Source organism: Serinus canaria, chromosome 7, assembly GCF_022539315.1.
Source record: "Serinus canaria isolate serCan28SL12 chromosome 7, serCan2020, whole genome shotgun sequence".
Lineage (NCBI taxonomy): Eukaryota > Metazoa > Chordata > Aves > Passeriformes > Fringillidae > Serinus > Serinus canaria.
The window spans coordinates 15813758-15839469 of record NC_066321.1 but is presented as its reverse complement, the minus strand read 5'-3'; the positions used below and the strand labels follow the sequence as shown (position 1 = coordinate 15839469).

At 48.0% G+C, this 25712-nt stretch overlaps 1 protein-coding gene across 1 annotated transcript in view; it reads right to left on the bottom strand.

Moving 5' to 3' along the window:
* LOC103814679 (unconventional myosin-X-like) overlaps window positions 1-24578 on the bottom strand; it is an 89356-nt gene extending 64778 nt beyond the window's left edge. Inside the window, exons 1-5 of the mRNA XM_030241521.2 lie at window positions 24511-24578; window positions 10316-10414; window positions 5010-5168; window positions 1162-1349; window positions 786-920 (exon numbers count right to left, since the gene is read on the bottom strand). Of these exons, the coding sequence (XP_030097381.2) occupies window positions 786-920; window positions 1162-1349; window positions 5010-5168; window positions 10316-10414; window positions 24511-24531 (602 nt within the window). The 5' untranslated portion in view covers window positions 24532-24578. The remainder of the gene's footprint in view (window positions 1-785; window positions 921-1161; window positions 1350-5009; window positions 5169-10315; window positions 10415-24510) is intronic.
* Window positions 24579-25712: the final 1134 nt, after the last annotated feature.

Below are 25712 nucleotides of genomic sequence, written 5' to 3'. Positions count from 1 at the left end.
CTTTGCTTCCTTATTTTCTCTGCTGCTCTTTGCCTCTTACTAGCCTTCCTCAGCCACACTTTTCTTCTTCAGGTTTTGCAGATACTTTCTCCTTTCATCTCTCTGCTCCAGCATGGGTCACCTGTGGGCCATGGTCCCTCAGGGATGTAGGACCTCTTCTGGCATGAAGTATTTTCCCTGCAGTGTGTCTCCATTCCCTCACTGCTGCCAGCTTCTCTCTCAAACACATTTGATTCAGGCGCTTCTCTGCCTGCCTGATGCCTCATCAGGGTTTAAGTGGGTGGTGGTTGTTCCCTGGTGCCAGCTCCCATGGATGGTTCTCCATGAAATCACTTGCCAGGACAGCAGGAGAGCTGCCAGGTTGCCTGTGGGACTCCTGAGAGCAAGACAAACCAGCAGTCTGAAACACAGGGAGGCCAGGGGAAAGCAGGGGCCCGTGGAGGAAACCAGGAGCCAGAGTATGACAGAGATTCCCTGTGAGGACAGCTAGAGTTCAGAGCTAGAGCATTAATTCTCCAGCTTAGGAGACACATCCCACATTGCTGTTGGAAAGAAGCCTAATCCATCCATGTACAGCTGGGAGAGCGGCCAGGGTGAGGCAACCTTCGAGTTTCTCTGCTGTGCCATCATTCAGCTCTGTGATCCTCTCTACCCAGGTCTGGCTCCATCCCTACCCAGAAGGGAGGGCCCCCCAAAGGCAGGGCTCCCCAAAGGCAGGGCCCCCCAAAGGCAGGGCCCCCCAAAGGCGGACCCAGCACTCTGGGTGCCCACGAGGGTGACTGTACCTGCTCTCCAAGATGGCTTCTTCCACGTGAGTGCTCTTCTCAGACACAGGGGCCCCAAGGGAGGTCTGGCTCATGGCTGACAGGAATTTCAGGAGCAACTTGGTGCTCTCAGTCTTTCCAGCTCCACTTTCTCCACTGTTAAGAAAAAACACACATTTCATTCACAAATCCAGGACAGACAGAGCTGATGCCCATCCTACCCACGGCACAGGAGTGATCTCCAGGAACAAGCATGTGACATCTCCGCTGTGACAAGCAGGGATCGGGCAAAGGCAGGGAGGGTGGTGTGGGTACTCAGGCAGATGTCAATGCAAATGGAACAGCAGGAGCAAGGCGTGTGATGCAGCCATGGAGTAGCTGGTTGTCCATCTCTAACCTTATGAGAACACACTGGCTGTCATGACGCTTCCACAAGCAGCAGTAGCACTCGTTAGCGGTGGCGAAGATGTGGGGAGGCAGCTCACCCAGACGGTGCTGTCTGTACAGCTCCATGGCATCCTCACCATACAGACCAGGGATGGCTCTGTAGGGATTTACTGATGCCAGGATGGAACCAATGTTTGTCTACAGGGAAAAAACAAAACACAGAAAGGAAATGAAGCAAGCTCCTGGGAAAAAAAAAAAATCACAACAAAGCCAGACCCTGAAATAAGTCATGGCAAAGGAGAAAGCCTAAATAAGGACACTGAGGTTCAGCAGAGAGCTGCACAATTTGGCAAAGATGTCAAACCCAGAGAAGGAGCTGTACAGCTGGGTATGGATGGAGCAAACTGAATTTTGCTGCTTTATAGTATAACATTCTTATCCTGTTGTCCTTGTTAAATTAAGATTACAAAATTTAAAAACATGAAGCCATCTTCATACCCAGCTACTTTGCACTGTGCTTGAGGCTGAGTAGCAGAGCCAGGACTGTAAGAGTGTCAGGAGGTACCTTGAATGCCGCAGTCCTAAGCAAAGGGGGCTGGGCAGGGTTCAAGAACCTCCTGAACACAGTTGGAACACAAACACACACACACTACACACATGTGCAAAGAAGCACTAAAGTATATAATTTTTCTTCTGCTGAAAAAATGCTGTTTGGTGCAGCTTAAATCATTTGGTAAATCAAAATTGACAGCTGAAGATAAAGCTCTAGATTTCAAGTCAAAATATTTTTGTATTTTCTAAATATTTTATTTTGAAAATATTTATTTTGAAAATCTCACAGTCCAAAAAAAGAGGTAGCAAGATTTAAAATAAAATACCCAAACGACAATACTGAATTTCAAATGTATTATTTTGTGCAGTGAGAAGGAAATTAATTTTGCTTTTTAGGGCATGACTTTTTCGGTTCAGCCAACCAGCTCAAATCCAGTTATTCTCAGAGCGGCAGTCCAGAGCAATGGTGCCACCTCTCTCCTAATGATGGCTTTGTAATATGGTCAACATCCATGCTGCTGGTGTGGTGGCCTCGCTCACAGGGACATCTTGGACTGCTCTACTCAAGGAACTCATTCTCAGCAGACATGGCCAAATAAACACTTAGATTGCTGCAGGAGGTGCCAGGCTTTGTGGTCAGGAACAACATCTAGCATTATTTCCAAACCATGAACTAACTACAAGTCACCCATCAGATATAAAAGCATTTGAATGGACCTGCTGGAGAAGCTGTAAATTAAACACGTGGTGACAAGGAGGACTCATCAGGCCAAATGAAATCTGAGCCCATAGCAATGCCAAGCTCTGAAGCCAGAAGCCAGACTGATAAGATGCTGTGGTCACCAAAATATTTAAAACTCATTTATTAAAGGAGCACTCAGAGATCATCGTGGGGGGAAATCACCTGGGCCAAATTGCATAATCAGTATAAACACACTATCAGGGATCAAGTCCTGAGGACCCTCTGACAGGGACCTTTGTGGGCAGAAATATAATTAATTGGTAATGAGAGCAATAAGAAGCAGATGATCTTTGGCCAGAGAGGTGGAGAGAGAGAGAGAGAGAGGGGGAGAGAGAGAGGAAAGCACTGGACGTCAAAACATGAATTGGGGGAAAGCATTGTACAGGCAGCTGAGGAACAGGCACTGTCCAGAGACTTTAAGACAGAAATGTCTATTCTAACTCTCCTCCCAGACCTTCACAGCATCTTTTCTTCTCAGATGTTTCAGTTTGCATTTTCATTGTAGTTTCACTAAGAACAGAGCTCCTTTCCAGAGAACTTCTGGAAAGTCCTTTCCATAACTTCTTCCAGTACAGCCATCTCTTTCAAAAGTGTTCCTAGAAAACTTTTCCACCATCGAGCTGCAGTCTCCTCATCACATGCATTCCCTTATAAACAATTTCTATCCATAATTTTTAATGGCAGTAAAACCATGTACATACCAGCTACTCTATCAGCAAAATAATTGCCCCCAGAGAAGTCTCCAGAGCAGGACAAGCCACATGGAGCAAGTCTAATTCTCAGGACAATAGATCCTACTTGGACAATTCAGGACAATAGATCCTACTTGGATGGTTAGGCATGGCTTTGCTAAGGACAGCACAAAATGTGGCAGTACAGCCCCTGGCTCATTTCTGCATCACTCACATTATGTTTGGTCTACTTTTATAAAGGAATACAGGAATTGTGAGAATAAAGAAGGAAAATGCAGGCTGTTGTGCTCACATAATTTCCTTCAACATTTGGGTAGAGCTTGAATAGTATTTATCTGGAAAACAAAAGGTACTGTTGAGCTTGTCAGTATTGCTGAAGTAAATTAATTATGGGTGCCAGACCAGTCCAGATATACTGTTACCTACACTCCCTGATCAGAAAGAATCCCCTTTGGGAGCTCATGGTGGGGTTAATAATCCTACACTGAGGGGTTCTTCCCAGTGCTGAGCATGTTACAGAGGTTAGGCCTCTTCATACATCTCCACAAAATTCAGACCTGAGATGCACATCTGAGATTCATGTACAATGCAAAAGCAAAAAATCAAAGGTGTAAAGGTGTTAAACTTTAACACCTTTATGCACAGATGGAGAAGGCACAGAACTAATGCTGAATAAGAGAAGGAATGACACATCAGAGCTAGCTGAAAGGCTTAAGGAGGTACGGCTGCTATGACACTGCTGGTGGTGTGGTATTTCTGGTACAAGGCACAGACTGAAAAGGAAGAGCATCCTGCATTGCATTTTAAGGTGTGAGGAAGAAGAAACAGGAGGAATATACCCAAATGGGTCAAAAGCTGCACAAACACATAGCATGTGTCAAACACAGGACAAGAAGAGCAGCAAGGATATGGGCCATCAAAATAATGTGTGCACGTGGGTTCTGTCACAGGGTCACAAGACTGTGTTGACAGACAGGCAAAGGTGACTACAGAAAAAAAAAAATTATTTACAGTTTCCTCTGCATCCAGTGCAGGAGGTGGTTCAGAAACAAGGTCACTTTACTGATAATTTACTGGAATACAGGTACATATGGTTTGGTTGCCTTGATAACGGTTGCTATGCAACACAGACAGAGATTTTCATTTTTTCTGTCATATTCTGAAAACTCTGTGTGCATATAGCATGGACAAGCAAGGTAAGACAGTCTTTGCAATATTCCTTGTTCTCTCCAAGTCTTAGCAGAGCACTGCCATCCCAGCAGTTCAGGGATGTTTCATCCCAGGTGAGCTTTTCCTCACAAGTCCCTTTCCTAATACTTGTCTCCTTCCAGAGAGGGAAATCAGGAGATGCTATAAGTATTCATTCATCTGTGCAAGGAGAGCAGAGCAATAAAAAAAAACCCCAAAAGGCATAACTGCATGTAAAAGCAGAAGAGTTGGGCAACAGGTTTGCATTCCTAGTTTTGTTAGGCAGCATCTTTGTCTGTCAGATCAGGAGGGATACTCAGCAACCCCCTGTGTACATTGCATCTTCCACTCTGCTTGGCCTTATAAACCATGGAACAGCCATAATGAGGAGCCTGGGGAATGTGAATGACAGCTCATCAAACATGGATGTTCACAGAGGATACAGAGCTGTGCAGTTACCACGAAGCTCAGAGGTGAACATTCATGTTTTGGAAGCTCCTCCACAGAGGCAAAGAGGCTCCTCTGATAAGGGCAGGATCTTACAGGGATGATGGAGCTGGCAAGGCAGGAAATCCCCTCCAATTCCTATCCTCAAGAGACAAGGATAACATCAGTACTTCACATTCAAGGTGGCAGCCCTGAAGCTAAACAAAAACCACTAAGCCAAAAGGGAAGAGCACTTACATAGATGTTACCCTGTTGGTAGCGCTGGTGAAGGTTAAGCAGGATGGCAGCTTCATGCAGATCTCCCAGCATGGACATGTCTTCCACCCCATCAATGCTGGTCTGGTGCATGGGTAAGACCTTTTCTCTGGACAGGGTGGCTTTGGGGTACTGGAACACCTGGAAGTACGGGGAGAAGGACAAATAGTCTAATGACACCTGAGCACATGGTCTGATTTGCTACCAGAAATGTGCACCTTTATATTTTTGCACTGGAAAAGGAAATAAATAAGACACAGATCTGCTCCCTACTTTTACAGTCACTCTTCCATTCCTGTTCCTACATATTCGAGCCCTCTAGCCAGAAACTGTACAGCATACTCCCTTCTTTTGCTACACAGTCAATCTCTCACTTTCACCACTGATGGGAACAAAGCAACACAAGGTTACTTAATTTCCCCTTAACAGAAGCGGGGCACCAGCCTCCAGCTGCTAGGCTAGACAGGTATTACACACTGCACTCATGACTGTGAATAATGATGGCAGCTGCTCCCAAGTGACCAGGAACAGTCTTTCATAAAAAGCACAGGTGAGATCATGTCTCTGACCTTGGGAAAGTAGAGGAAAAGCTAATTCACATTGCAAGTTTGGCCCTGCACTCTCCGTAGCAGCAGCCAGAGAGCATCTGGAAGAGTTTGTCATCTCAAGAGCAAAGGAAAGCAAAGCACATGAGAAGCCAAATCAAGTAGTGACATTCTCTCTGTGTGATGACATGTATGTGTATGATACAGCTTTCAAAATATTTGTACAGTGACACCTATTAACTTCTATCACTGCTCTAGGAAGTGCTCATCTCTCCGTGCAGTTGCACTCATCTTGCTTCAATTGCAGCATCCTTCTTCATGCTAGAGCTTTCTCCTCCTCAATAACCCACTCTTCATTTATCAGGTCATCTTCTTCACCCCCCTGAGATTCTGTGATTGCTCCCCTCCACCACATGCACATCCCAGCCCTCCCTTCCTCCTCCTCCTCCTCCTCAAGCACGATGCTGGCATTTCACGCAAGTTATTTCAGTTGCTTCCCACTCTTGGATTCAGCCATGTGCCATCTCCCACCCAGCAACCAAAGCTGTGCTAGATGGTAAGACCCAAAGAGAGACAGATGGGAGACTTCATACAGGCATCCTGGAGAAGGAAACTGGTCCACAGTAACCCCTCCAAAGAATCTTGTGCTTTTCCTCCTCTCCTGGGTCTCTGGTCTCTGCCTCATTCCCATCCCTGCTTGTCAGCCCTCCTGAGTGCCAGGGAGAATCTGATGGCTTCCACAGAGAACCAACTCCAATCTGTAGTGCTGCTCTCAGTGGTTTCTCCTGCCCACCTCCTTGGATGCTCAGGCTCTGTCTGTGCTGGGGAGAGGCTGTCCCTGCAGCTGCAGGCTGCAGACAGAATGAGGTCACCCAGCCCCCTCCAGCGAGCCACCCCTGCCAGTCCCTCGCAGGGCGCTCACAGCTGCAGCACACTGCAGGTGCTCACCCCAGGGCTCTGAGCCTGCACCCTGCCACTGCAGGGCAGCAACAAGCCAGCACAGCATCCCCTACAAAGCACCACGATGCACAACCACAAGAGCAGCTCTGTTCTGGGAGGGAGCTGGGGAGGAGAAGCTGCCTCAGTCCCTCGGGAGTGTTTGCCCCATTTCTCAGCAGTCACACCTGTGTGGCAAGGACTACTCGGCCTCTTGCACTGGTAGGCTCCTTCACAGCCCACTTCTTTCACCAGCCAGGAGGCTTTCAAAAATACACAGTTCATTTCATGATCAGTGTAAAACAAAGCCCAGTCCAGCAAAAAGGCTCTCTCCAGGCTCCTGCACTCCAGTTCTGCTCCTGAGTGTCAGAGAGGTCTGACTGCCAGCAGAAGGACCCCCAATCTGAAAGCATGACTCTAAAAAAAGAAAAACTTTTTTTGTCTTCTTCAGAGTGGAGACCTCAGGCACTTTCACAAGAAAACTGAGGGAGCAGAAAGGGAGAATGGGACAATTAAATTCAGGAGAGAGTAAAAGCTGCAGATACACAACATCTGGACTCTCAGGAACAAATCAATACAGCACTTTCAAACCAGGAGGCAGAAAATGACCCTGGCTCTCTGTTGTCCACTGACTTACATAAAATTTGGAAGAGGACAAGTAAAAAACAGTATGATGTGATCTTCCCTTATATCTGCCTGGTACTTACTCATCTACTACTGCTCTGTCAGCACTTGCAGCCATTTGGGCCAGAAGAGAATCATTAAGAAAACATTTAGACAAAAAGCTGAGTGGACAAGTGTCCTAAAAGATACCAGGAGCTGGCAGTACCTGTGCCCAGAGGCTGCCATGCACAAAAAGTGATGGGTCAGAGCTCATTTCGTTGTTTCTGTAGATAACATGGAAGGAAATGGAACCCTGAAGAGGAACAGGAATTAGGACACCTAAATACTTGTGTATTTAGGGGTCCTAAATGCACAAGTAAATTGCTAGTAGGGCTTAGAAAATCATGTTATACCTGTCTTGAGCTCTTGATTGGGGCCTCCAGCCCCACTGAGATTTGGGAGGTGATGGCTCTGTGCCTCTGGAAGACACTTGTGACATATTGGGAGGGTTTTCAGGTCATCCCTGGCACTGGAAGAAAGCTAACTTTTCATTTGTTCTCTTCCCTCCAGGAAACAGTTTTTCCAGTCTCTCTATCACCAACAGGCTACAAGGATCATCCATGCTCCTGGACACAGACACATGTCCCAAGACTGTCAAAGTGACTTTCTTCAAGGAGCTCAGAGGTTTGAGACACAAACAGCATGATGCTCCACCCTCAGAGTCCCAGTAAGGAAGCTTTTGTCACCCCACTGCTCACTCCTGGATGCTTCCAGCAATCTGCCAGGAGGGCAATTTCAAAGATCCTCCCCCATCATCGTGTTCCAGGAAGGGAATGCCAGGCTGATGTTCAGCACTACTGAGCTGAATATGACAGCTGATTTTTCCTGAAGCAAGTAAGAACTCAGGCAAACTGATCTCCCAGCAAAGTTGCCCCCAGAATATCTCTTTTTTAACAAGCTAACATATAAAACACAAAGTTATAGGTGTTAATAAGCAGGTGTTTGTTTTTGGGAAGGAAAATAATCAGCTTTCAGTCTAACAGGCAGCTCACAGCCAAAGATTTCTACTTTTTTACCAGTGATAAACTCAATTTGCCTCAGATTTAGCCCAAAGTGAGGGTAAAATGGCCATGACTCTCTCCAAGGCTCTGCAATGGTCAAGATAAAGCAAAATCTGGGCAGCAAACAAGCCGAGATGAGGCTTGCCAGTGCTGCTCACCGGGCTTAGCAAGGGACAAATGATTCCTTTTCAAACTCAATTCCATCCATTTGTGCCATCCTGAGCACATAAGCAAAGCTCCCACCTGGCATCCAGGTTATATTTATCCATAAAGCATTTGGCTGTTTTGTCTGGATCGTGGTTTCCAATCTTGTGTTTCACAAGCAAAGCTCCTCCTTTCCTCCCAGGAAGTCACATTTCTGATGGATTTACTGCCTGAGGTGTTTTTAAGGAAGTGAAAACAAATAACAAAAGCTTTGAAGCATGACTGGACTTCTCACCTCAGAGCTGCAAGAGCTGCAGGGACGCTGGGCCACAGCAAACATGAGGACAACTAGATTTGGGGGTTCCTAAAAATCAGAGGGATCAACTGCCCCACCCAACCCAAAGTGAAGGCATTTATCAGAGTTCTCACCCAGGGTAGGAGTGCCAGTCCCTCCTACAGGTATGAAGCAATGGATGTGGCAGGGGAGGGAAGCACAGGACAGCTCTTGTGGCTGGCACTCAATAAAGAAAGCCCTTTAATGATCACCATGAGCTTTTAGTCCACAAGCCATAAAGCACATGCTGTTCCAGCCTAGTGGTTTCTTGTTTCATGGAAGAAAAAAACCCAAACCCACCTTTTTTCTTCCACACCTGTAAGCCACCAAGCATTTTCCTGAGCATATTTTCCAGCATACAGGGCACAGGCTGGAGGTGACAGACAGCCCTAAAATGGGATTTCTGGTGTCCTTTCAGAGGTGCCAGACCAGTTTGAAAGATTTTACGAGGCCACAGCAGCACATACAAGAGACAGAACTGGGAAAGTGACAGAACTATTCACTATTTTTTGTCCCTCTGGAGGCTGCTGCATTACCTGTGATCCCTTAAAATGTGTTATGATATCCAGCACTCCCAAAACAAGTCAACTCCTCAAGAAGGGGTCTAAGAGACTACAGTAACCAGATTTAAAAAAAACTGTGTTTGCTAGGGGAATTTCCATCTCTGGAAAACAAATCAGGCTTTTTATAAAAGAATGATGACTTCAAGTCTTTCAAGGCAAGACTGAAAAATGGCAGTCCTACCACTGACTCCAGAAATCAGGGCTCTAAATCCCCTTCCCCCCGTGCCCTCCTTTGTTTGCCAGGTAAGAGGCTGAAGAGAACCTGTCCATTTTTCTGTAACAAAGCAGCCACCTGCAGGGCCCTTTCACCAGAACAGCTGAGCAGGTCGAATTGCTCACTGCTGGAGGGCACATTTCCTGCCCATTTCCCCATCCTCCTCCCAGCCCAGGCACCAGTCTGACTCACCAAGAACCTCCCTGAAGGCTGTGGATAGTTTTCCCAGGGTTAGCCAGGCGAGCTGACTCACTGAGGACTTGGATGATCCCCAGAGGTCCCTTCCTACCAATATTATTCCATGAGTACTGCACCAGGGAACCACGAGGAGCACAGGGCTGGAAATCAGGCAGCAAAGAAGTTTGTTCTTATCACTGTTGGAGAGCTCTGCTCTCAGGGGAGATTGGCTGCCTTGCTGAGCTGTCCTGTGCATCTCTGCTGCCTTTACACACTGACTGGCACAGGGAGCCCACTGCCACGTGCCCCTGGCCAAATGGCTGACAGCAAAAGCTGCTGAAGCAGCTGGTGGTGAGCACAAGCACCCCTAGAGTGGCACAGCTTGGCAGGAAGGGCTGCCTGGCTATTGGAGCTGCCTCCTTCCAGGAGCATTTAGCCAATATAATGATTTTGTTGGGCTGTTAATGCAACTCCTTCAAAGATGGCACAAGGGAAACCAAGAAAAGTGAGGTAGCAGAGAAATGAAGAGAACAAGAAGAACAATCTTCTCCTTTTAACATTTGTTAGATATTTGGTGTAACAGAGCCAGGTCACTTTTCAGAGAGAACTGCAGCATTTCCATTCATTAATTTCAACATGATGGTCATGCAAAACCAAGAAATCCATCTTACAGCTTGGCATAGGGAACAAACTCATGCAAACTTCACTTACCATGCCATAATCTGAGGTGAAGAGAACATTTCCATTGGCACACAAGCCAACAGTGCATGGCTGCAGCTGGTCCTGCTCCTGCAGCCATACCCTGGCACCCTGCAAAAACGAGAAGACATCCCTTTAGAAAGAACTGGAGCCTGTGAGATCCGCACCCAAGGAAAGCTGGGGGAAGCTGCAGTATTCAGAGTCTATTTCCAAGCTACAGCTGCTTAAAATATTTAAGTTCTACTTACATTTTCAGAGAAATTTGGTTTGTTTTTTCTTAATGTAACAGGAGCGGAAGAAAAAGCAGTTTTAATGAGCTTCATGAAGAAACCAAAGTAAGGAAACACAAATTTTTATAGAAAGTGTCATGGAAAGATACCAACACATAGAATAGTTGGTTTGACTCTCTAAATATTTTAAAACTTGGAATAGCCGGTCATTAAAAGTCATGCTACAATAATAACAGAAAATAGAAATAAAGCATGTTTACAATGTAAACAATACACCCACGCATCACTGTAAGTCACAATGCTTCCAGAAATCACCAGCTAAGAGGTTTTCATGGAGCTTTGTTTGCAAACGCTGGCAAGAGTTTCCTTTGGTAAATGACAAGACCTGAGTGTTTCCCTGATGTATACACACTGATGTGCACACAATGGTCCTTAGGTCTGATGTGTGCACGCACTGGTGTTTATATCTGGTTTTATATATGATGTTTCACATACATTACAACATCTTCAACTTCTCCGTGTCTCTCAAGACAAGTCTGAGCACACACCCAGATTTCTGGTAACACACACACAGGGATCTGCAGGACAGGTAAATCTCACAGCTTGCCTACCAAAATAGTAGGGAAAACAAGTTTTCTGGATTGGCCTCTTCTGCCTGTGGGACCTGGTACAAGGGAAAGAGCCAGAGCATGAAGGCAGATCAGGGCATGACCTGCAATTACAGAGCTGGGCATGAAGTCACACCACACTCCAGTTATTGCAAACTAGTCACTTCCATGTCTTCCCTTAGAAATCACATAAACTCTGCTTAGATAAATATTGAGAAAAATCCTAAGTGCTCAACTGTTGAGTAACATTAGGACCATTCTGCCTTTCATCGATTCATAGACTGACTTTCTTCCTATTTTTTTTTATGCCCCTAAATTATTGATCGTGAGCTTTAAGCCCTTCCTACCCTCTTAATCTCATCAGCACCATTAGCTCTTTGCTTGTAGGGTTAATATGTTTGAAGAAATTGAATAGTGTTTCTATATTACATTATACAAAATGTGAAACACTAATTCTATTTTTAATGATTTGTTTTTAGTTTAGGTGGGTTTTTTAAACTATTTAAGTCACTCTAAACACTTTAGTACCCTGGACTTTCCTTACTGTAGGAGATACATCGATAGGCCAGCCTCCAGTCCTCCCAATAAAAGATCTGGGTTTAATGACATTAAAAAGGTGTACATAATTCTAGTTTTACTGCTGTGCTCTAGCTTTACTGCTGTGCTCTGGTCTAGAGTTTCAAGCAGATTAATCTCCCCTCACCAAGTGACTGAAAAACACCATTGCATTTGATCAGCACCTGAACCCATGGATGGTCTGCAGAGATCATCCTCATGGCCAGTGAACAATAGCAATAGAAAAAAACATAATCTTACATTGCAGATTTGAGATCCCAGAGAGCTGGTGTGGACAGTACATCATACACAGATTTTAAGGAACTATATAGAGGATTTGTTACATCCTCTTAGGTTTTCTGAAACTCTGGATGCTTGAAATAAAGTGTCCTGAGGCATCTGGGCAAGACATTGCTGTTGAGAAATCATGAATTTCCCAAATCACATTCTGACTAGTGTGCATAAACATATGAACATCAACATGTGTTTAAAGATTTTTTTTTTTTTTTGCTACTTTCACCAGACTGTTATTACCACCATGGTAGAAAGCAAAGAGTCAGAAAACAGGAAGGTTGTGTCTCCAAACAGTGGGATGAAAGAGAGCCTTTTATAAGACACTTAGTGTAAACATCCCCAACAGTGCATTTCAATGCCTTCAGACACCAGTAACCCAGGATGGCAGAGATGAGAGCCTGAGGCAAGTGCAGTTTAATCAGAAGACAAGTCTGCAGCCCACCATGCACACTGTGCCCCAATGCCACAGCACACACACCCTGTGTATGGCAGTGTGCCACCATCACAGCACCCTACACACTCTGCCCCTGGAGACCAGAGGGTCCAGGTTACAGACTTCCCTCCCCCTGTGCTCAGAAATTAACTTGGAGCTACAGGCAGTTGATAATCTGACACAGAAGAGACAACCCATGGGCATGAATACTGTTGTTTAATAGGTACCACTCAGAAGGGAAAAGGGGAGATAGGCAATGGGATCACTCAGCTATCTTCAACACATAGAAATGATCTAAAAGTCCAGACTGATTCAGACCCCTTTCCCAGCAGAAGTCCATGTGCAAAAGTATTAACAAATACTCCTCCAAGGAGACAGCTCTTTTGTACAACACCACACAAGCTTACGGCAGGTCCTCCTGTGAGCTGCAAAGGAATAGAAGGCAACATGCTGAAATTCCCAGGCCCTGTGATATTCCAGCTGCCCAGAATGACTTACTTCAGTTCACTCTGATGTTGGAGCTGTTTGTACAACAGCAATTGCCTCTGCACAGCAGAGTAACTGCACCCAGTTATGCTGTTTCCAAAAGGAATATTGTGCTGAGACAGCCAGAAAAGGAACCACAGAGCAAATAATTATTGTAACTTCTGTCCAGCATAGCCATAGCCCCATTTCCTGAAAGGCAGAGTTTGTTTAAAGTGCATCTCCTTCCACCAGCCCTTCTTTCTAAACATGAAATTCCCCAAGGAGCCTTTACTAAATATGGGAGCAGATGGTGGCACCAAAGAGACTGCCCCACTTTACTCCCCTCTCCCCCAATCCCCCAATCTCATTGATCAGTTGAAAAGATTAAATTGAGCAGAAAACTTCCAAAAACTGCCAGGCAGCAAGGCTGAACTTCCATAGGAGAAGCCAGGTCAGTAGGACTGAGCAGTGCCCAGCAGCGATGTGCCAGCTCTGGGGGGCCCCAGCTCCCACAAGCACCAGAGATGATGGGGAAAACCCTGCTCTTCTAGGACAAGAGTAAAAACCCTTCAACTTCCATTCTGGGATATACAGAAGGTCCACCCTCACCCACAGACAAAACAGTTTAGCAAAAGGAAGCAACAAGCAATCACCAGTTTGAAGAGAACACCTTAAAAGACAGAGGACACTGGTGATTTTGTGTAACCACTTTCCATCAAATAAAGCTGGCTGAATACTGATCATTCAGTTAACTCAAGCCCCTTATATAATGAGCTCATCCCCACCCAATTATTCTTTTACTAGGAGTTTATTAGGTTGGTCTACTGCTTTGGTTTTAAAGGAAACAAGAGCAGTAACAGAAAGGAAGAATAAAACAGTAATATACCAGTTCCTATACCAAGGGCAGGTCACTCAGATGTTAAACAAACTCTGAGACCAACATCCTCATTCCTATGGCCTCAGTAACAATCTGTCCATGAAAGTGCCTTGCCACATAGTGCACAGCAAAGCACAATGCTGAAAAGTGATCTTTTACCATGGGATTGTAATTTAGAAAATAAAGTTGCTTGCATACAGAGAGCAGTGTTTCATCAGTACTGGCCCATGGTCGCCATCATGCCTTCCACTATGGAGAGTAAACTCTAAGATGTCATTTCTCAGTTCAAATAACACATGGTACTTTGGACCCTAGACTCAGAAATAAATAGCATTTCCTGCTATTCATGATATCAAAATTCAATTGAAGCCACAGATTTCTTGGCCTTCTATGGCATTTGTTTTAAGAATGACTGAAACCAGTTCTCCCTTGCATTCAGATGCCTGTATCTCATCTCAGAAGATGCAGCATGGTGTGTCAGCAGGGAAAGAATAAGGGAGATCTTGTGTGCTGCACCCAGGGAACTGGCAGAGAGGCAGAAAGGCAGCACACAGCCCTTAGTGCAGCAGCAAGGCATGCACACATTAAAGCAGAGTGTGTAGCCAGCAGCTACATCCTCATCAGTTATCAGCTGTTGAAGGCAGCAAGGTAAGCTCCAGAGGACAAGACACAAAACTCTGCACATGCAGGTGCCTTGGCCTCAGCAGGGCCTCCCAGGAGGAGACCCATTCAGGGACTGACATGAGGAAGCAATTCCACAGCTGTATCACTCTTCAGAAACAAGTCTTCCTATTCTGTTCTCCTTACTCCATGTTCTGGACTACCCTTGAATCTTCATGTTTTCACAGGATGTCCTCTGTCTTCTGGGAACTGCTTCTTCCCAGGCACAAGCAAGAAAGAGCTGCCCCAGCTGAACCTCAGGACACAGCAGGGCCGCCTCTCTCTGAGTGCACTGAGACACCCCACTCTTCCTTGTGCACAAACCTACACAACTGCCAGGAGTAACATGCTCAGGAGGGGCTAAACCAGGATGGCTGCATCAATTTTCCAGGGTTATTCAGAGAGGAAAGGCGGTTTTGTTTGGAAGACACCTTTCAGTGTGTGAAAGGAGCATACAATTGTCTGCTTTTTCCAGTACAGGATGTTTTTAATGTTTTCTTTGTGTTTGAACTTGACTGTCTCAGCCTCCAGATCTACCTACAAACGCAATACTACAAGAGGTTCTTGCAGTGCCTTCCTTGATTTAGGTAATTATACCAAATCTGCCCTTCTGCAAAGGGCAGGGATGTCTCAAAAATGTTCGCCCCTGCACTGAGAGTCTGAGACAAAAACCTCTGTGGGTGCAACAAGTTCTCAACTACAAGTACTGTATACTAACTTACCTTTGTCCTCCTAGCACACTGAGGCTGCTCAGTGGGTACTGGGCATCCAAGCCTTGTTTTTCTCCTGGCAATGGATCCATATGCTCCCAGGCTTAAGAAAGGCTCTCCTGGCAGCATAGTGCTGAGCCAGCTCTTTTCCCAGCCTCAGTGGGCTTTGTGGCTGCAAACCACGAGGCAGAGACTGGGCTAGAAAGGCCCTTGCAATTCAGACAAAGCCGGAATCAGGTTTCAATAAATGCACTTTCCAAGAGATTGATCTGGATGATCATGAATAAGTGATAGGACAAATATAAAGAGCCTTAGCTAATGGATGTAAGATTGGTGGGGAGCGGGAGTCCCTGGCAGCCCAGCCCCATATGGTAAGGAATGCAACTTTGCTGTTTTTCTGATGGCAGGCTGAAATGAAGCCATGGGCTACATCTGATCAGCAAAATCAGGACCAGCTCCTGGAAGGGAGGGGCAGCCCAGAGATCACAGGTAAGAGAGACAGAAGGAACAGCTCAGTTGGCAACAGCCAGCATGGAGCAGCTGGCAAGAGGAACAATACCTGCAACAGCAGTAGGGATAACAGAAACAAAAGTCTACTTTTTGTCAGGCATGAGGAAGACACACTGCAGAGCAAAAAGGGGCTGGATTGTACCTGTCTGGTCCACGATTCCCACAGAGCAGCTCACTGAGCTCGGGCAGTCCCTGTAAGCCAGCAGGGCTCAGAGCTGGGCACAAACTGCAGCCATGGGTCCTGCTACTCCAGAGCTGCAGCCTAGGCTGAGCCCATGACTCATTCTAGTTCTGCCAATTAGCAGCCCCATTCCTCACCAATTAAGGAGCAGAACCCTCAGTCTGCCAGCAGCTTTTCAGAATGGCAGTATCAGGAAAAGGTTTGTGCATATTAAATAATCTAAGAGCACTAAGAGTTTGTCACTTCTGGTCACTGATGTATATGCACTGCTTCCCACTCCCCTTTTGCCTCCCCCTCCCATCTGTTCTGTTCCTGTCTCCTCCCCCAGTTTGGCGCTGCACAGCTTCTCTTTTCACTCTACGTAACATCTCCAAATATTTCCCAGGAAATGCCTGGTTCGTGGAGGTAATTCTCAATCTTCTCAAAGAAGCAGCTACACACTACCGGAACCACACAAACAGCTTGTCATGGCAAGGGAGGGAACGAGCCCCCTGCTGCTTTTCACTGACTTCAGAGCTGCCCTTTGCCATGAGCACAAGGTGCACAGAAAGGAGGCAGGTGTGAATCCTTCCAGACTTCACTGCACACTCTCTCCAAGCTCAGTTTAAGATGAGCTGCCCCCTGCAATCCCACCATGGGCAGTGGAGTCACTCTCCTTCTTGGATGAAGTAACAGTTCTACAGAGTTTGCAACCACCTGAGAAATTCTCACCAGTCATGAAAATGCATACTGAATTTCATTATGTTCATAAAAGTAAACACCACTTCCATGCCTTCATTACAAGCTCTTTCCTGCCTAAAACTTCAGTTAGGAACTGAATTAAAATAAGTTGTTCCCTAAGCACATTAATCCCATGGGGATCTACAGATGTGTATTCCCTGTCACATCACAGCAACACTGGCTTTCCTACATCCCTTCTGTAGCCCTGAAGGAAAGGAGGTAACATGGCATCTGCTAAAGCCCAGCCTGGCCCTAGCTGGCCTCCCCTGACCAGCTTGCAACTCAAAACTGAGTAAGTAAAAAGTATTCCTACCTTGCTATCAACTTGGGCAATGCTTCTCAAAGAAGCCTCTCCCACTCGCCACCAAATATAGAGTGAGGTGGCTTCCTTGCAGTTCCCTCCCCCTCTCAAATTCAGCCAATGGCTTCAACTGGGCTGATGGACAGGTGAGAAGCCTTCAAGGTCCACAGAACAGAGCTCAGGGTCTCAGGCAGCCACAAGGATACAGTGGTCTGTCACTGAGCAGCCCCAGTGCTGCATGTTTTGTAAAAATCTCAGACAAGAGTCTTGAAACAGTATTTCTTCTGCAATGTTTATTAAGCATAATTTGGGATTATGTCCAATACCTTTTTGCATCTTGCTACATCCCTGACTTTCCCTGCCCTGTGGAGTTCTACCATCTACTCACACATTATACAGAAACGTACGTTTTTAAACCAGTCTCATCACTGTGAAGCACAAAATCCCTTCTTCTTACGGTCAGAGGTAGAGGTACAGAGGAATTCAATCCACCTTCTCTGTCTCATCCATTCTTTTCTGCTCTTTTGCCATGTCTCCCCCTATTTGTCATTTCACTAATAAAGTAATCTCAGGTTTTTAAACTCTTCATGTGAGACATTTTCCTGGTGTTTGCTCGTCCTCTGTGTCCTTCCTTCAAATACCACTCAGAAAGCAAGTGGAGTGCCTCTGAGCTGGGATGCACTGTCAGTCAATCTGAAATAAGAGTGGAAATAGGGAAAAATGGGGCAAACAACCCATGTAAGAAAGAAGCTGGGAGACAGGAAAGACGGAAGAGTCTGTTTCACTCTTTTCTAAAATCACTGGGTACAAAGACGTGCTAGTAGCAGCATCCAACTACTAGATATGGATGGCAGCACTGAGATTTATCATAGAATCACAGAATAAATTGAGTTGGAGGGAACCTGCAAAGATTATCAAATCCAACTACTGGCCCTGCACAGGACCATCCCCAAGAGTCACACCATGGTCTCCAGAGTATTGTCCAAACACTTCCTGAACTCTGGCAGGCTTGGTGCTGTGATGATGGAGACACACAGAAGTTTCTAACAAACCTCCCTGGAAAGAACCATCTTGCATCACATTGTGATGCTGAAGTGCTTTCAGTAAATGGAAAGGACACAAAACATATTTTTAAAATCAACAGGTCCAAGAGTTCCCAGAAATCTGTCCAATAAAGTTTCTCAACAGTTGAAATTAGTTTTTTATAAGTCTGGTAATGCTGAGGAAATTCCAAGAGATTGAAAGAGTCAGAGTCTAAATAGCAGTGATAGCAGGATTACCCCTAGCAACCATGGGTTGCTTAGTCTGAGAACCCAAGGGAAAATACAGAGGTTTTGCTCTCTGCTCTTCCATCTAAAGGATACTCTGGCTTTAACTGCTGTCCAGTGCCAGTTAACATGGGGAAAGAAGTCTAGTCAAAAAGGCTTCTTCTTCCTTAGCATACAAGCACACGAGAGAAATAGGACCATGACTGACTTTCGTGGTGTTGCCCATGTAGAACACAGTATTTCAGTAAAAGTCAGCTCTTGAGGAGCAAACAGAAGCAAAGGGATCTCAAAACTCCTGATATGGATGGGGAAAATCACTACTAATTGAGGGAGTTTCCAACAAATGTCTGCAGTGACAGGGTCAGTACTATTGTGTATTCTCATCTAGGACCTGAAATCTAAAGTAATTCTTACAGTACTAGCAGATGCCAACATCTGGCAGATAAGTAAGTACCCACGAGGATGTGACCATCAGAGGAGTGTGGATTCCACAGCCCCCTGTTAGAACAAAACAGGATTAAAGTACAGCCCAACTGAAAGGTCACCATCAGGAGAGAAGGAATGCAAGGAGTACTTCAAACAGAGGAATGTCTTCTGGAAAGTCACAGACCCAAAGAGGATTGCAAACTGCTGAGCAGAAACTCCCAGGACATTTGGTGGCAACAAGAGTTGATGCATGTCTGGGATGTATAAACAGGAGTAAGGAAGTTTACTGCTTACTTATGCTTTGAGGTGTGAGAAAGAAGCCTTCCAGAGACAACATAAAAGGCTCAGGCATTTTTGCTATTCAGAAAGATCCCTTGTAGTGCAAAAGTATTTGTGAAGATGTTAATGTCATTATGTAGATTTGCCAGAGCTAGGGCTGACCTATCTAGCCCAGACAGTGATAGTGGGGGGATTAGAGCAGCATGTGGCCCAGCATGGGCTGCAATCCTCATCTCTGTCCCTGCATGCTCAACTGACTCCACCCTGCTGAGAGGACACACAGCAGCACTGAGACCCCTCTTTGCTGCCTGCTGGGTCACCTTTGCCAGCAACCCAGAGGCAATCTGGTGCCAGAAAATAATTTTTTGCAGACAGAGAAGTTATTTGGGACAAAGCCACTCTCATGAAGCAGAAGAAAAGTAGGACCTGAAAACGGATGGATCTGCCAGACACTTTAGAAATGAAGCAGGGTTTATTTTAAAACACGATTGTGTAACCACTTGAAGAAACTGCAAAAAGCAAGGGATCCTCCAGAAATAAGAAGCCCTTCTAGAAAGTGTGATTCAGCCAAATCTTCATCATTGGCTCAAGATGCAAGTAACAGGAATAAACAACACTAATACACCCCCCATCATCCTAACCCTAATTGCCACCTTCTCATCAAATAGACTGATGACTGGAACTGTGAGAGGGCCCACCACCAGTTCAGTTGCTATGATAATTATTGCACTTGTATGATAGGACCTCTCAGTCCCCTGGGCACTGCACCAAGTGATGCATGACAGGCCCTCCATAGGTGTTTTTCCTGAGACTTGGCTCTACAGCCCTGCTGAACTGTGGGTGATGTCATATGGAAATGAGGAGGCAGAACTGCAGAGTTTAGGGTAACTGAAAGATAACCAGGAAATCCAGACTCTCACAAGTTTCAGTCTTAATAATCACATTTAGATAGTTCACATATTCTCCTTACAGCAAAACGGGAAAAAGAAATTGCAAAACAGTTGTGATCATTCTGTTAAATGGAAGCGTGGCAAGAAGTGAAACCAGAGCAGAACAAGGTGGTTTTAGAGGCCACAATGGGGCAGCTGCATGCTGGCCCAGGGCAACCTGGCTTCCCTTCATGTGGGGGCTCTCACTGAGAGCCTGTGCCAGCCCACCCTCTTGCTGCTGATGGGATCTGACAAGGTCACAGCTCACGGAGTCTGGCTCCAGATGAATGCCCTAAGGAGGGAGCTAGCAGGACTCCCTCTCTTCCGCCAGACACTTCTTCGTGTCACCTTTAGCACAAGAGCTTTCTTCCTTGCAATTGCTGCTCCAAAACAGGGCAGTCGAACCCTCTTGTCCTATATCTGCCTCTTTATCACTCTGAATGGTTTAGGGGAGACACAGCTTGCATGGAGGATTCTGTGTGTAGGAACATCCACGCTGCACTAGCAGCATGGATATCTTCAAGGACAGTGGTTCTTCTCTTCAGCTGCACTATACAGGCTACTTAAACAGAGAGGGGTTGCTCTGTGTGGTATTGATACAGAGAGCATTACATACACAAGATGGATGTAACAGTCAGCATTTCTCTGTCTCTTCTTAAACCCTATGGGTCCTCTTTCTGAGAGGTCACAATATTCTCAGTAGAGTGAGAGGAGGTTGTCAGGGGAAGTTGGCAAAGCACGTGTTCCTGAGAGTTGGAGGGAGGCTTGGCCAGAATACTCCTTCAAAGAGCAGCCTCACTGCTAAAGAAGATGATGTTCTACGTACCTTTTCTTTCCAAGATGGCATTTTCCAAAGACAATGGTTATTAACACACAGGCATTCAGCTTACTGTTATCTGTAAAGACAGCCCATCACTCATGGTCAGCATCACCCACGTCAGCTGAACCATTTCCCTTATCTCAGACAAGAGTCTCTGCATAGATTCTCCTGGACATCTGGCCATGTTCCTCTCTCACAGGAGCTCTTCCTTCTCCCAACTGCAGGGAGCATGGGAAGGGCAAACCAAGCTGTTAAAAACCTAATCCAGCCATGTACAAACCCTTCCCACCCAGCATAGCCTGGGCTCCCTGGGGACACAGATCTCTGGATGATGCATCCAAGCAGCTTCAACAGAGAGTCCAAAGCTGGTGAGAATTGCATGTACAACCAAAAATCAGACCAGTCCTGTACCTGCTCCACCCATGAATCAGGCAGGCTCCACACTTGCCTTCACAGTCAAGTCCTTTCGGTTGGTCTCCTCACCCCATCTGCCTGCAGATGTTTACACACATGACTTCACGCCATTAGATGCCCAAAGCACAGCAAATTCCGCTGAGTGTCTTGTGGCCAATAAAGGACCACACTCTGTAAACTCCCTGATGGCTTTGTGGAGTAGTCAGGCACTTTCCACTTGCATCAAGTAGTCAGCAGTCAGGGCAAAGCTGCCAGAGCAAAAGAAACCTGGCAGAGGTACTTGCTCCCCACCTCAGTTTGTGGCCAAGAAAGCAGCTCAGGTGCATGCATGGTGGCAACTCCAGTAGCCTTAGTACTCCTTCACAGCCTTGACTCTGAGGCTCCTCCCTGACCTGCATGTATTCCCCAGAGAGATGGATCCTCTCCCTATCTCCATGGCAGATGTCCCAGGCCACAAAGAAGAGAAGGGCTGTGGCCAGGGAAGGACAGGGAGTGTGGGGAATAGTAAGTGAAGACCATGACAGCTGTAGAGAGGACAATTCCAATCACCACAGCCATGCAGGAAATGAACAGAGAATTACCCTGCCTTTCTCTCCTCATGTCAGAAAGCTTAAGAACTTCAGGGGATTTATTTTACAACACAGATGAAAAGCTTTGGATTTCATCACAAGAGCAATGAGGAAAACTGTTTAACACTTAAAATGCCAGCATTTCTCGGCCAGTGGCACATGAGAAGGAGAGCAGCATCTGTGACTCCACTGGATGCTGCTCCTCAGTGCTGACTGACTATGAGACCCTGCTAACTGGTCCCTCCAACTGGAGTGCAGAAGGACAGGATGGGAGAAGTGTCTCCTTTAACCCTGTCCATGACATTCCTGCTCCTTAGGGGGGAATTGGAGAGCGAGTCATATCCTCTGTGTCAACCCCACATCCTGCCCACACTCCAGACACACAGGGAAACCATCATCTGTCACCATGCCACAGCCCAGGCCTCCAGGGCCCCTCCTCCCTGCCTGGGCACAGGACTCTCTGCAGCAGCCAAGCAAGGAGATGGCAGAGCACACACACACGGCTCCTCCACTCACACCCTGCTGCAGCAAAGGCCTCATCCATCACATCTCTGAGCCATGCTGCACAGCAGAGCCCCAATGGCTGAGGCACACACATATCTTTGTGCTGTACCACTCACTGAGGATGAAGGTTTTCTAATCTGACCCGCTTGGGATGCTGTGGGAGAAGAGCAGCAGCAGCACACTCCCCAGCAGTTCGCTGTCCCTGGGATCTGCAAGCAGAGGAAGGCACAGCACATGGGAAACCCCTCCACAGTGTCGAGCTGGCACACCTGGCCAAAACTACTCCTCCCTTGGCAGAACCAGGATGGCAAGTGGGTTGAACCCTCCACAAAGCCATTTTGGACTCCAGCATGCCAAAGGGGGAACTAGGGGAGCTGTGAAGACCCATGGCATCCCCACCTAATCGCAAACACTGATCACACAGATGAGTGTGATAATCTAAATGCTGCAAGCATGGCATGGGAGCTTGCTAAGGCAAGACCAAGAGCACAATGGGGTTTAAGCTACTCACTGTAAGACATGACATGCATCCCCTGGGACGAGCAGCTCTGCTGCTGCAGAAAGAAGTGAAGCAACTCCCTTCTACTCAGGCTTTCCCTCCCACCAAGAACCCCCCATGGAGAAGGAGGAAGAGTGGCTGGGGTGCAGCAAATGCCAAACATTCCGGCTTTGGGGAAGTCACATTCCCTCTCTCCCTCCCCCACTGCCTTTCCTGCAAAGCAGAGTCTGATGCTTTCCTGCACACACTCACCCCAGTTCTCCAGCCTTGCCTACCTTGCTTCATCAGGATTAAAGTCTGTGATTTGCAAGAGATGTGTTACTCTTGGAGTGACTCTGGCTCCAGGACTGCCCCTCAGCCCTTTTCTGGAAATCCCTGTTTCTTCAGATAATGGCAGAATCATGCCTGGACAGCATCCTGGAGCTGGACAAAGCAGGCAGTTCTCTGATGGGTGCTACTTGCTGAGGCGTGCACCTCGGAGCATCCCCTTTCCCGCCTCCCATTCCCATCAGTTCCTTCAGGCTCCTCAGTGGCTACTCCTGTTGCAAGGGGCCAGGAGGTTCCTCCTGACAGAGGGGTGGCCATAAAGGCTGTGGTGAAACGGCCCTTTGGGAAACTCTGGCCTTCATCTGATTAGATACAGACGGCCCAGACTTCCAGGAGCAGCAGGTTAATCAGTTAATGGCTGAAGGATGCTGGGCGATGCGCTGCCGCATGCTGCGGGGCAGCTCCAGCCGCACAGCCCGGGGGCAGCCACTCCTTCCTCTCTGGGGCCAGATCTGGGAAAACATCTGTTCTGATAAAGAAAGCGCTTCACCAGGGAGAGGGCAGGCCCGAGCCCATCAGCTGCTCCAGCCCAGCGACCACGGGCTACTCCGGAGCGCTGCTAGCTCCCCCTCCGCATCCGTGACTCGCAAGGCCAGACGCTGGGGTTAATGGCCTGGAAACCATCTGGGGGCTGGAGGGGGCAGATGTGTCATGCCCCAAACAGGAGGATTTCAGACTTCAGCCGCAGACCTCCAGAAGGCCCCGTCACCCCATTGTGTATGCCGTGCCCACTGCCAATGCCACAATGCCACGGGCACCCACTGTCACCATGGGTCCAGAATGGGCTGCCCTTGCCTTGCACCCACCTGCCCCTCACAACCAAAGGCATCACCAGGCTGGGCTGGAGACCTGTGTTTGCTCAGGCAAGAAAAACGGCATAGAGAATTTCGGAGCGTCTGGGCTGTGCCCGGCACCTGGCCCCGCGCACTCAGTCACTCGCTCCCCATGGCAGCACCGTGCCCGCACGGCCGTGTGCTCAGCCGGGGAGGGCACCGCGGCCAGGAGGGACCAGAGTCCGCGGATAACAGTGCGGGTCCGGCCTCGGGCAGCCGCTCTGCCCGCCGGCGTGACGGTGACTGGGCAGCGGCACCGAAGGGTAGGGCACTCCCGCCGCACGCTGCCCGCCTGCCCGGTGCCCCGGAGGCCAACCGCTCTGTGACACACACACGCAGGCAGGAGCAGGCTCCGGTCCCTGAAGTCGTTCCAGAGGATTAAGAAGCCGGCACCGGGCAGCCATGACTACCATGCGACAAACCCTCTCCTCCCGCAAGCAACCCCCGACACCGCACATCGGTCGGGCTCCGGCTCCCGCAGTCCCTTCAACCTATCGCACGGGTTGCGAGGTGCCGCGCCGGGCTGGGCAGAGCTCGGGGACAAAACCCTCCGCATCCCATTGCTCCAGAGAAAGTGCAACCGGGACCGTCTGGGCGAGGGGGCAGCTGAGGCGCGCCGCGGCCCGCGGGGAGCGCAGCGTCCCACGGCCCCGGGGCGCTCCTGACCCGGCGCACGGCACCCCGATGCCCGTCTCGCCCTGAGATCCAATCCTGCCGGCCTCCGCCCGGCCCCCGCCTCTCCCAGCCCCGAGCGGGGGCGAGCCCCGCCGCCGCGCCCGTCCCGCCGCTGCCCACCTGGCGCAGATAGGCGTCCATCGGCGGAGCCGCCCGCGGAAGCGCAGCCGCCGGCTCTCAGCGCCGCGGCCGGGCGGGCACGGCTCGCCGGCCCCGCGCCGCGCTGGCTCCGCCTCGCCGGCCGCGGGCAGCGGGGAGCGGCCGGGCCGCCCGCTCCGCCCCGCTCCGCCCGCCCCGGGCCGCGGGGAGTGCGGTGCTGCGGCAGCGGCGGGGCCGTGCCGGCGCCGGAGCGCTTAGGAGCGGGATGAGGATGGCGAGGAAGAGGCGCGCATCCCTAGAGGAGGGGGCTGAGAAGGGTTGGGGTGGGGGAGCCCGAGCGGCCGGTGCCACTCACGGGCACGCGGCGGGGACGGGGGACCACTGCTGTACACAGGCACAGGAGCCAAGTGCGGACCTTTGTAAGGGCAATTGATGTCACCGAGAATAGCAAACGTTTCGGGTTTGGGGCTCCTTCGGCAGGCCATCACAGCGTGATGCAGGAAGAGGGACCGTTAACAGGAATCCTGATAGAGCTTCGAAATGATGTCTCTGAGATCAAGAACAGGTGGCAAAGAGCATTACTCTGGGCAAAGTTTCTCCAGATCATAGTTCAAAGATAGAACTCGATCACAGATCGAAGTGTGGCCAGATCATAGTTCACAAGTGCTCTGTGATGTTTCTTTCCATCTGAAATTATTTCTTTATTCTGAAAGAAAGGAAATCCAATGGAGGGGTGTGGGGGAAGCGTTTTTTTAATTTATTATTATTTTAGTCAATAATGGGAGGGTTTTAAACTGCTTAAAACACAGAGAGAGTTCTGAGGTAGATTGGCAGTATCTTGTTTGACATCTGCCACTGGACAGTCACACTGAGGCCACTGCCTAACCTGTGATGACCACCCCCACCACTTTTCCACCTTCACTCTCTGGGCCTTTTGTTAGTTTCCTGATATATAAGTCACTGTCAATGTGTCCTTCCATTTTGATACCAAGTTTTTGAGAGCTACCCTGAGCGTGACTATCCAGGCTCTTTGGTACTTGTGCTGGATTAGTTTAATCTACACCACTTTCCCTGTTTTATGAAAGCACCATGCAAGATGGCACCAGAAGCCCAACTGCAGTTCTTATCTCACCTCTAATACTTCTATCCACAAGGCCAATCGCTGTGTCAGAGAAAGGGATAGATCTACTCACAGTGTCCTTGACAGTCCTCCTTACAGCCAC